General features: G+C 31.7%; 2 protein-coding genes across 2 annotated transcripts; one reads left to right on the top strand and one right to left on the bottom strand.

The window, feature by feature from the left end:
* Nucleotides 1-2485: 2485 nt before the first annotated feature.
* Nucleotides 2486-4937, bottom strand: LOC145068041 (R-linalool synthase QH1, chloroplastic-like). Its single transcript, XM_079015039.1, has 7 exons — nt 4710-4937; nt 4361-4631; nt 3889-4261; nt 3581-3799; nt 3340-3478; nt 2980-3228; nt 2486-2835 (listed from the first exon to the last, which is right to left on the bottom strand). The coding sequence occupies exons 1-7, from the start codon at nt 4935-4937 to the stop codon at nt 2536-2538; spliced, it is 1779 nt and encodes a 592-aa protein (XP_078871165.1). The 3' UTR covers nt 2486-2535.
* A 2192-nt stretch (nt 4938-7129) lies between these two features.
* LOC145068040 (uncharacterized) lies at nt 7130-12400 on the top strand. Its single transcript, XM_079015038.1, has 8 exons — nt 7130-7243; nt 7434-7505; nt 7574-7583; nt 9720-11380; nt 11767-11772; nt 11893-12054; nt 12143-12198; nt 12244-12400. Exons 1-8 carry the CDS (start codon nt 7130-7132, stop codon nt 12398-12400), a joined length of 2238 nt encoding a protein of 745 aa, XP_078871164.1.
* Nucleotides 12401-12823: the final 423 nt, after the last annotated feature.

Here is a 12823-nt window from a genome sequence, read left to right as displayed (position 1 = left end):
TCTTTGAGAGCTACGATTGCTAATCGGATTGTGTTTGCGTTTATAGTTACTAGACTTATCCAAGTGGGAGACTGTTGGATTAGTATCTAAGGCTGTAACTATTTTTGGCAAGTACTTGACCCGGTTTTGCATGGTCCTTTTGGGTTGCCTTCACCATAGCAACTTGATAGGGTGATTTAAAGAGAAGAAATATTATTATTAATGTATTATAGGAATAATATGTTAAAAGAATAATAATATCATTTGATTAATATAAGTCATAAATTAATTAGGAATTAATTTGGTGAGTTAAAGAGATTAATTGAATAAAGGGGTATAAAATGTCAAATGTGTGAAAGTTGTATTTTGAGCTGATAACCCTTATTGATATGGGTTGGACGAATTTAGGGATGTGGATCACCTAGAAATCATCAAGGCCTTATCTAGGAAAGGATTTGGATTGCTTTGAGGCTAAGTTATCCAATTAGGGTTTTAAGGTGAAATCCTAGGAGCTCACAGTATAAATAGACCCATAGGGTTGAGGAAATCGGCCACTCTCTGGTGATTGGAGAAACCCTAGAGCCGATTTCCCTTTTCCTCATCTCTCTCAAATCATCTTCTTGCTAGTTGGTGTTTGTAAACCATTAGAGGAGTGACATTTGTGACTCTAAGCTCCAAGAAGAAGAAGGTTTCAAGCAAGTAACTCAAGGTATTATTCTAGATCTGTTTTCATATGATTTTGATTGTTAGTTTACATTAGATCTAGCCATGAAAGTCTTGGATATGTTGCATGTTCAATTAGCGAAACCTAGATCCAAGCTATAGGGTTGTATGTGCACATAGGGAAAGTTCTTATGTCTAAAACCCATCATTTACATCGGTGCATATCCCTCTTCATCTATCTATAAATATCTATATCTATATCTATGATTAACATTGTTGTTTCCACCACATGCATTTAAAACTTCCAAACTCTTTATATTTCATTCTAATTTATACATTTTATTGATTTATATGTGTTATTAAATGTGAAATAATATATTTTATTTTATTTTTCAAAATGTAAATGGTATTGTTGAAGCATACAGATCTATCAAGAAGTATCCAATAATAAGATGTCGGGGTTGTATTTTGACATAATAAGGTAACCAACTCAATTAATAAAATAATAAGGAATTAGTTAAAGTTATGTTTATTTTGAAAAAAAAAAAGGTTGAAAATAGAAAAACTGCAAAATGTTGGTGACCTGTTAATGTCTGAAATAACAAGTAACTTGTAAAGTTTGAGACTTAAAAAAAAAAGGTTTTAGATCTGAAAAGAAAAAAAGTCAAAACATAAGATCTTTTATTGAAATAACTCATTCTTAAGATAAACATCTTTAAAGTTTCGTCATTTTTCAAGAAGCATGGCTAAATAAGTGCGGAGAACCACTAAACCAGAGAAGTTCTCAACAATGGCAGAGCAATGGAGCTGGCAGATGAAGCCAAAAAAACATGTTGTTTGTGATGGACCATTCGGGTGGTGTAAGGTGATCCCATTTAAAGTTTTATGTTTTATATGGAGAGCGAAGCTGGGTAAAATCCCATCATCAGTAGCACTAAAATTGAGGGGTGTTACAGTTCCATCAGTTATGTGTGGCTCATGTAATCTGGAGGAGGAGTCGAGTGATCACATTTTACTCAAATACCCATTGGCGAAAGCTCTTATGGATTTGATACTTTTTTGGTGTGAAGTCTCATGTGATGGCTTTAAGACAGTGAAGGATATGTTACTTTTCATATTGCGATGACCTAAATGCAAAAAGAAAAGAAGTTGTTGAATGCGATCTTTTGCAGGGTATTGTGGTGTATATGGAATGACCTAAATGCAAAAATTGATAACTTTTATTTGGAGCAAACATATAGGATTACTCAAGAACATGGACCAGAGAGTATGGAATTTAGGACATTTTCTTTGTTTGTAGTTTTTATTTTTTGTGTTTTCCTTTTCCTGTTTTGTTCTTTTCCGGTTATGTACTATTCCTCACATCGTGTTGATGTGAGTTTTTAATATATTTTCCGTTTCAAAAAAAAAAGTCAAATTAAAGGAATAGTGGACATACAGCGGCCGGATATGATTTCTTGTCCGAAAAACTTCAAAGAGAAATTAATGCAATGACGTCTATATTTTTGTGTTATTGTTAGGGTTCTTGCTTTATTTCTATGTTTAAATCTTATATAATTTGCGGCAACTTTTGGTGATTTGGTTTGATGCAAAATTATGTCTAATGAATAATTATAAATGTACTTTTTATGTTACTGAATTTATTTATTTGTTATTGATTTGGAATCTAACAAAACAATAGGTGTCCATATAAGGGTATCCATTTAATAAATTTGATATAAACTCTAAAAACTTTGGAAATTAAGGGGTCCATGGAAATCCTATATATAAGCCGATTCCACCTCCAATCATCTCCACCCTACCGATCTTTACCGAACAATCTTATTTTTTTATTTATTTATTTATTTATTTACAAACAAAGACCACCTATATTAAAAGACACATTAATCATTACTATTCGATTGCTAGGATTGGATTGAAGAACAAAGATATTACTTGCGACTTTATCAAATCTGGACGCCCATACCCATCTCCATTGGAGTACATAAATTGTGCAACTCTAGCAAGGTTTGTAGCACCATTACTAAATTCCCATAAAAATCGACACTTTGCACCTCCTCGGGCTTTATTAAGTTTCTTCCATGTCTTGTTGATTAATAATTCGATATACTTTCTAGCTTCTTCTTCAGTTGCACCAGTCTCATGCATATAACATTGAATTGATTTTGGATTATCGCCTCTTGCAATCTCATCCTTAAATACATAAAAGAAGAAAAGTTTAAGCTTAATTATTTCTATACAGGTATTGAAAATTTCACATAAAAAATACTAATATTGTTCTAATATTATCCCCAAATGAAAGTATCTATTATGATTAACTAACAAAGAAATAATTACCGAGGATGTCCCTAAGTCATCAGCTAGTCGTAATATTAGGGATGAGTAGCGAACGATATTTTCAGCTCCTTCTATGCCTTGCAAGATTTCTTCTGTTGCACCGATTGATGTCAAAAAACTAAGATGCATGAGTATTACAGGAGCCCCTACCGATTTATAACCATTCTCTAAGTACTCTTCTAGTGTTGGTGTATGTCCACTATGGTGCCACCGTACTTCTACTATGTATGAGTTGCATAAATCTGCCCACTACAATGTTACCATTCCAGAATACAAAAGTAAGATTCCAAAATCACACTATTAATAACCAAGAACGAATAGGATAATTTTGTAGTTCAAGAAGATGGATTAATCTATTACTGTTTTCTTTAGGTAAGGAAGGATGAAGAATCCGGTTTGGGTCAAAGCATTATATGAGATGTGGTTTATCGAGTTGTAAAATCCATGAAAACATATCTTCATATAATCTGGGAGTTCATCCACCAAATTGATATCCCATCTACGAATTAGAAACTTCTTTAAGATCATGTGAAATTTGCTCAAATTCTAGTTGATAAACTTGTATTTCTAAAGGATGAAAGAGTGGTTAACTAACAATTACTTGTTTATAGCATCGGTAAATTGATAAAGTTCATCCAAAGTACCATACACATCATAGACATCATCAAGAGTGGTTATTAAGGCTCCAACTGTCAATAGAGTTTTCCTTTCCTCACTAAAGTGCGGTAGGTAATTGATTCCAACCGCCCACAACAAATTCTCAACCAATCGGTCTCGGGCAAAACTTAACTTATTTTCCCAACATATATCTCTCCACCATCTATACATTTTAGAAATCATGATTACTTTATAGAAAATCATTTTATAAGTAACAAGTCAACGTGAAAAAAAAATAGACAAAAACGTTACCTTGATGAGTGTTTTAGATCTTCAAGGTGGATAGCTTGAACCATATTAAAATCCAATTTTGCTAGCTCAACCATGGTTGGATTCATGCTATTTCTTTTTTCATACTCCTCAATGTACCATATTGCCTCTACCCTTGGTACTCTCCAGTGTAGTGGAAGCTCTAAAGCATGAGTTACTAATGATGATAAATTTTCAGGAATGTATTCAAAATTATCTTTGAGATATATGGTGGTGAAGTCTCTAACATGGTCCAGAATGCTTTCATTTTCAAATGAATGATAAGAAGCCTCGTACAAGTTCAGCATGCATATCATATCCTCGTATAAGTGTGGCTTAAGATTTTCAATATGGTCCTTGAAGTTGCAAAATATCTCTATTTATATATAAAAAGAAAATTAATGGAAAATATAAGCTTGTGAGTCGTCTTCCATGAAACTTGACATGTTTCAGATGATGTAAGTAATAAAAGTACCTTCAGTGACATAATAACCATGTTGTCTCATTAATCTAAAACCAAGAGCTTTAAGATTGAGATTCATTGAATTCCACTTATCGTGAGTATGGTAGAAATTGTGATAAATCTTCTCCAGGAGATAACTTATCTCATAACGAAAATGATATGCTATTCCAAGTCTCTGTAAATCATCAATCAGTTCAAGGGTAGTCAATGGCTTTCGGACATTACCTATCAAGGCCTTCACTGCTTCCATCATACTATCTCTTCTTGACGTGTAATCATTTCCCTATGCATGTAGCTTAAATTTTTTTAATAAACATTCAAAATGAAAGTAAGTTTAAAAGGGAAATGGTTAGATAAATACCTTATATTTGATAGGGAGTGACTGAATATGATCAAATGACCATAAAGATGGCACATAGTTTGCTGATCGTCTAACAAGGGGTTGAGTTGTTGTGCCTGAAACTGAATTGGATTGTGATGAATATAATGTCTTGAAAATATTAAAACCTTTCCTTTTGGCATAAGATTTTTTGTAAAATAGCAGAGTTGAATGGGAAAACAAAGACACTAAAACCAGTGAGAAACACATATCTCAAAGCCAAGGACTACAATTGTATTGATGCACACTTTTTACGGTCACTGTGAGCTATTTATAAGCCCATTGCTCATTTAACTTTATATATGGTCCAGTAGTCCCCAAACGCCAAAATTATCTTGTTTCATTGTTTTCATGGCAAATAATATCAACTATTGGGTTAATTTAGTAAAAGCAATTAAGTTTTACACCCAATTTTTATTGAGTTTTTCTTTTAACACACCAATCTAGTAGACACACCAATCTACTATAGGGTTATAGGTTTTTAATTTACACACATACACCTACTTTTACTTTTGATTCGGAATCAAGGTTTTTTTTTCTAACCCATTGCTCACATATCTCTCTCTCTCTCTCTCTCTCTCTCTCTCTCTCTCTTCATGTCTAACTTTTATAATTATTCATTACTCACCTTTTTTTAAGGTCTCTCTTATATAATTATTGTGTTATACTTTATAATATTTATATTGTAATATTCTGAAACTATACTTATACATACTCTTTTAAAGTAATATTTTTTATCAACAGGTGTAGGAAAAAAATTGTGACTTTATACTTCTTTTAGATAGTAACATATATTTTTTTTATAATTAATGATATTAGGTTTATGAAAATGAAATAAAAAGTCTAAAAAAGACGATGGTGGCTTACGTCTAACAAAAAATAAAATTACTCAAAAATTTATGCTATAAAAAATATGGGTTTACGGAAATGGAAAAAAAATAAAATGTATTAACTTTGTGGGTTTAGGATAAGGATAACAAATTTGATGAGGTTAATTTTCATAAATAGCAGAGTTGAACTGGAAAATAAAGACACTAAATTTGATGGAGAGTTATCGGAGATATGGCACCATAAGCTTTAATTATTTTTAAAACATATAATTGTTATAACGTTAATAACAATTAATCATTAATATAAAATACGGTTTCGTAAAAACTTTTATTTGATACACAACTTTGAGGTGATAATCTAACATTAATCGGTTTCAACTAATGATATTAGGTTTATTGAAATGAAAAAAAAAATTATGGCCTTCTAACAAAAAAATATAATATATTAAATTTATGAAAATGGAAAAGAAAATAAAAATATATTAAATTTGTGGGATTACATCTAAAATCCAAGTTAAAAAATAAAGGAAAAGAAGGTTAAAAAAAATTATGATTCTAACAACGACGGCTTTGTGGTTTCAGTGGTCCCGTAAAACGACGACGATATATATATATATATATATATATATATATATATATATATATATATATATATATTATTTTTAGTTTTATTTATGATTCTATGATTGTAAAAGTATTTTGGTATATTAACATGAAAGTTTGAAAATAAAAAAATATAGAGTTAAATACATATTATATTGCACGGTTATTGAAGTAAAAAAAAACTATTTGTTATATATATATATATATATATATATATATATATATATATATATATATATATATACATATAAAAGAGAGAGAAAGAGAAAAAAAAAAGAAAAAAAAATATTTTTTCAGAAAACAATGTAAGTAATAATTTATTAATGGTAATGATTAGATTAGGTATATTAGATTAGTGTTTAGTAGAGTGGTGTGTCCAAAGTAGGACCCTTAGTAGAATGATGTGTCTAAAGTATGACCCTTTTTATTTGGCCCTAAATTAATTTATAATAACCTTTTTACCATTAATTGGGAGATGCTTCTAATTCTGTTTCATTTGTGCTAAATAATTGCAGGTAGGGATGTTACTTAGTACCTGAATAATATAGTTCCCATTGGCTAAAAATGAGCATCTATAAGAATGAGGACCTTGAGTTAGACAAATCTATGAAATGCATCTACTAAATTCATTCAAATCAGAGACAATCATACATCTTTCGGGGGATGAGTCCAATCACCCATAAACTCCTCTCCATGAAAACTATCTGCCACTATGCATCTCTTTTTAGATTCTAATGCATATTCAGGGATGGGAATTTGGTTCGGTAAGGTATCTCATGAATCTACTTATTGTGTCAAAATCGAGAGTTTTCACATGATTGAACCATGAGTTTGACTACATCACTTACAGTAATTCCATGCTTCTTTAGACCTTTTTTTTGTGTGTTCACTATGTTCTGCCATACACCAATGATAGACTTATTTGCGAGGTGATCATGTGGTTTTGTGTGTAAGTCATGGATCCCAATAATGACTCAGCACCAGAGAGATGATGCTTCCTTTTTCAACCGCCAACACTATTTTGCTATTAGACCTGGGTTTAGTGCACAAATTAATCTGACACCTAGACCACCAATAGATTTGGTAGGCACTACCTTTTCCGACACAACCCAATGAATCTTCTTCTGTTCATTGTGTTTCCCTTATAAGAAGGGGTTGGCTAAAAAAACACCTCATTTCACCATATAGACACCCTAATTTAGTGTTAAAATATTTTTATTGGTTGAAATTGCACTGTTTTCTGAAAAAACTGATTATAAGTAGTTAATTATAGGGTTCTCCAATATCTTTACAAGCGCTTTGGATAATGAGAGATAATAAGTGGAAGATTCCCGATTACTACATTGTGAGTGTTAGATGACCACCAAAAAATAACATTGTTTTTTTAATACTTATCAAATTATCTTTATTTAGAAAATAACCGGTACTTTTATAATACTCTATTAAAGTATAAAAGAATGATCCTTGTGGTTTAAGCTAAATTTCATTTTGGGTCCTTCACTTTTCTTCTTAACTCGGAAGATCTTTGATTCCCGTCACTCTTAAAATGACTTCTTTGCTCTTTGTCATATTTTTCTTTATCTTTTTATAATTATTTATAAACTTATTATTATTATTATTATTATTATTATTATTATTATTATTATATTTATTATTATTATTATTATTATTAAAAGAAAATTTATAATTAAACATATGGGTCCATCACCTCATTTCTCCCATTCCCTGCCCTCACCCGCCCGCCGAACAGTCACCAACCTCTTCATACTCTGTGGCAAGACGACCCTCCTACCCCCTTTGTTTTACCAGATGCAAAATTAAAATTTAAAAAACAGATCATTTACAACAAACCAAATCTAAAACCAAGAGAATATGACAATTTAGCAAGATTTGCAATTTTTTTAGTCCAATAAAAACTTCAAATTTTTCATAGGATAATTCGAACTCCAACATAAATCCATTAGTAACTAAACAAACAAATCTGGAAAAATAAGACCGATATATGGTTTTTCCATTTGATAGATCAAAGAAAATCATAAATCATGAGCATCATCAATGAACTTTAGAAGGCAACAATATCACAGCTCTGAACATTAACACGAGGGGTTGGCAATGGCTCCTTTAGAGAATGAAGCTGATCCCTCAATAGTAACACCATTTCCTTCAATAGAAACACCAAATATTCATAGAAGTGCATCATTATTTGGGGGAGTCTTCTTGAAAAACAGATCCGAAACCAAATGAACATCAAAATTTCCAGAAACCAAATGTTGGAACCGTGTATAAAATCGATTGCATATATTTTTAGAAACCAACTTTTTCAGAAATCAAATGAAAACCAAAGCTTTTAGAAACTAAATGCTAAAGATGCTCATAAAATTTCAGAAAGCAAAACGAATCCTTAGGAACCGACGATCGATCTATGAAACCGAAGTCAAAATCATATACAGAGTTTTTGAAACAACCATGAATTTCTGGAACACACTGCTTTCAATAACGGTTTTTGTGGCAGTGAATAATTTAATGGGGTATCTGAAACGATTTTAGAACAAAGTTCAGATAAATGCAGCGATGGTGGTGTGGGAGCTCTGTTAAAAATATAATCTTTATGATTCAGACTAACATTTTGATATTAATCATATATTTGTATACTTTCTGTTTGTTTGAGGGATGTTACAGGTATAATTAGAATGTTGAAGGGTTGAAAGTGTATTGTTCAAGTTGTTGGCTCGGGTTAACACGCGGGTCATCAGGTAGAAGGTGACCCGAATACTTAAAGGTCAAATGAGCTTGAGAAGATTCATTATTCAATCATTCCAGCTCTGTAACTCACTCATGTTTCTCTCATTTTAGGGTTTTCATCATATTCAGAGTTTTCTTTTTATTTTGTTAATAGGTTAATTATTCTTGATCTTCTTATTAGATTAGGATGAGTGAATCGTTGTTGAGAGTAGTATAGTATTTTTGTAGTGAGGTTTATATTGTAAGTTGTGAAAACAACCTGTCTATTAATCCTCAAATGATATAATAGATGGTGATGTTGGGTATCTTGAGTTTTTAGTAGTTTTTACATAGCATCAGAGCGTTAGGGCTCCGATTCTTGGCTCAGATCATCTATCGACGCTTCGTCTTCACTAAATTGAGGTAACTGTTTCGGTTTCCTATTCTGGTTTCATTTCTCTAATCGATCTACATAATCTGATCGTGTCCTGATTTCTTGTTGAAATCTGGATCCAATTTTAGATTGTATGAGATTAGGTTTTTTTAGTTGTCTATTGCAACCATTTTTCTTGATTTGGGTTACTGCGATTTCTCTGATTTGTTTTGCAGACTCCGAAGATCATATATCTTGTTTCTATCTGATTAGTTGTGTGAAGGCTTAGTCTTCCATTGGACTGGTTGGTTAATCTCACTTGATCTAAAAGAACTCTCTAAGGGTCAGATTTCATCACCGATAAACCTTGGTAGAGAACGAATCTAAGAGCTGATCGGTTAGATAGTTGGTTGTGTTGTCACCTGCTCTCACTGTGAGGATTTCTTGTTCTTTTTTTTTTTACAGTTCTGATAAGGTTTGTTATCATTACAAGTTTCAGTTGCTTTCTTGATTCGGTGATTGCTTGTCTTGGGCCACGACATACTGTGGTGACCATCTGGACTCTAAGGCTTTCACTTTTATCTGTGTTTGTTTTGTTTGATTTCTTCACTGTTATCTGTCTTTTTTTGTTTGATTTCTTGCAAATTAATATGATTGGTTCTGGGGTTGAGTCTTCTAGTGGGTATGGGGATAAACCCGATCCTGCTGTTAACTTTGATGATCCTCTATATGTTCATCCTTCAGATAATACTGTTACTAGTGTTATCAGTTTCAAGTTGTTAGGAACTGAAAATTTTAGGATCTGGCGTAGTTCAATGGTTAGAGCCTTGAAGGCTCGTAATAAACTTGGTTTTGTTGATGGAACTGTGTCTAAACCTTTTAGAGATCCCATTAAAGAGTCTAAATGGGAACGTGCTAATGCCATTACTTGTTCTTGGATTCTTGGTTCTATTTTTGAGAACCTATATGCTAACCATGATTGTTCAGAAAGTGCTTATGATCTTTGGAATGAATTAAATGAGACTGATCATAAAATAGATGGTTCAGTTATTTTTAATGTCCATCAAAAAATTGTATCTCTTTCTCAAGGTAGCTTGTCTTTGTCTGATTATTTTAGTAAACTTGATTCGTATTGGAAAGAATTTGATGGGTTAACTAATCTTACTGAGTGTACATGTGAAGTTGCTGATAGTTTTAAGAGTCATTCAAAACTATTGAAGTTGATACAATTTTTAAGTGGTTTAGATGATTCTTATAATCCAGTTAAGAGTCATATCTTGTTAATGGATCCTCTTCATTCTGTCAAAACTTCTTTCTCCTTAGTATCATGTGAGGAGTCAAATAAAAAACATGGGTCTAATAGTGTAAATTCAAATTCTAAGACCTCTACTTCCGCTTTTGTATCTAAGTTTGTTGATCAGAAAAAGTCCAAGTCCAAGGGTCAAATAGATCAGTGTAAAAATTGTGGTCTTAAAGGTCATTCTATTGATAAATGTTACAAAATTATTGGTTATCCAAAGGATTACAAACCAAGGTCCGAAGTTGGTAATCAAAATAAATTTTTTTCTAGTAATTCAACTTCTGTTTTTCAAACTGAATCCTCTGGGTCTAGAGCTGGTGATAGTAGTAATGATTGTCATTTTTTAACTAATGAGCAATATTCTAAGTTTCTTAGTCTCATTGGGGACAATAAACAAGGGTTAGATGATACATCTGTCAATGCGAACATGGCAGCTATTTCATGTAACTCATTTATTAACAATAAAGGTTCTAAATGGGTTGTTGACTCTGGATCTAGTCAACAAATGATTAGTTCTGAGTTACATCTCCAAGATTCAGTTAATGTTTCTAAACTAAATCTAAGGGTTAGTTACCCAAATGGATCTTCTGCTCAAATTAATAAAATTGGAAATATGCAGCTGTCAAGCTCTCTTACATTGTTTGATGTCTTTATTGTTCCAGATTTCAATGTTAATTTGTTTTCTGTTCATAAGCTATGCAAGGACAACAAATTTGAAGTTGTTTTTAAGGAACTTAATTTTCATATTCACGATTCAAAGTCCAAGGGGGTGGTGGAGACTGGTAATCAATCTGGTGGTCTTTATTATCATATCCATATGTGGCAGGTAGTAAGTCCTCTATTTCTAAGAATGTGTGTTGTGTTTTTAAATTTAGTTGGCATAGTAGACTTGGTCATCCTGCTGACCAAGCTTTAAACATTCTTAGGGATAAACTTAATTTTAGTAATGTTTCTCTACCTCCTTGTGAGGTTTTTCACAAATCTTAACAAACTAGGGATTCATTTCATAATAGTCTTCATATTACAAAGTCACTTGGAGAACTTATTCATTTGGATGTGTATGAACCTTATAGAGTTGAGTGTGTAGGAGGATTTAGATTCTTTTAAACTATTGTTGATGATTACACTAGAGCTACTTGGGTTTTTCTTATTAAGTCCAAATAAGAACTTTTTCAAAATTATGTGATATTTTTTAATATGTTAAACAAACAGTTTCAGGTTATTGTTAAAACTATATGAACTGACAATGGAACTAAATTTATTAATTCTTGTTTTAAAACCTTTGGTGATAGTCATGGGATTATTCATCAAACCTCTTATGTTTACACTCCGCAACAGAATGGAGTTGTAGAAAGGAAACATCGGTATATTCTTAATGTTGCTAGGTCTTTAATGTTTCAATCAGGAGTTCCATTAAAGTACTGGGGTGATGTATTTCTTACATCAGTTTTCTTAATTAATAGAACATGTTCTTCTGTTCTAAAAGGACTTTCTCAATATGTTAGTGTATAAAAAGTCACCCAATTTTGATAATCTTCATTTGTTTGGATGTTTGTGCTTTACTACTAATCTAAATAATTTTGATAAGTTTTCTCCTCGTTCTGAAAAATGTGTTTTTATGGGTTACTCTGTAGATAAGAAAGGGTATAAAGTATTTAGTCTTCATTCAAATTTTATGTTTGTTTCTAGGGATGTTATTTTCTACGAATCTGTGTTTCCATTCAGAATGCAGAGTCCTGTTTTTAGTAAATCTAATGATGTTTCTAATGGGTTTGACCCATTTTCCTATGATGATCTTGTTATTTATGAAAATTATGTTGATGATGGTGTGTCTAATAGAACTTAAGGACTAGATCATCATTTAGATGGTGCTAGTTCTCCTTTAAGTCCTAGTAGAATAGGTACTGCAGGAAAGGAGTCAGATACTAGTTTAAGATTTGAAGAGTACAATGTGCCTTTAATTGATAGGTCTGGTCCTAGTTCTGTTAGTTCTCATGATTCATCTGTCAGGACAGAGGAAAATATTTCTTTTGTTCCTGATTCATCAGATACTTAGTCTATTGGTGTTACTCGTACTAGAAGAGAAATTAGACTTCCATCTAAAATTAAAGATTATATTGTAGAAGGAAAATATAAATATGGGATTGAAAAAATTCTTAATTATTCAATGTTAAATTCTGAAAATAAATGTTTTGTGTCTAATCTTGATAAAACCGTTGAACCTTAATCTTTTTATGAGGCATCACTTAATCCTAAATGGATTAAAGCT

The sequence above is a fragment of the Lactuca serriola genome, chromosome 8 (genome assembly GCF_051521515.1).
Source record: "Lactuca serriola cultivar US96UC23 chromosome 8, Lser_US96UC23_V15, whole genome shotgun sequence".
Lineage (NCBI taxonomy): Eukaryota > Viridiplantae > Streptophyta > Magnoliopsida > Asterales > Asteraceae > Lactuca > Lactuca serriola.
The sequence above is the reverse complement of the archived record's forward strand: the minus strand, read 5'-3'. Positions and strand labels throughout refer to the sequence as shown.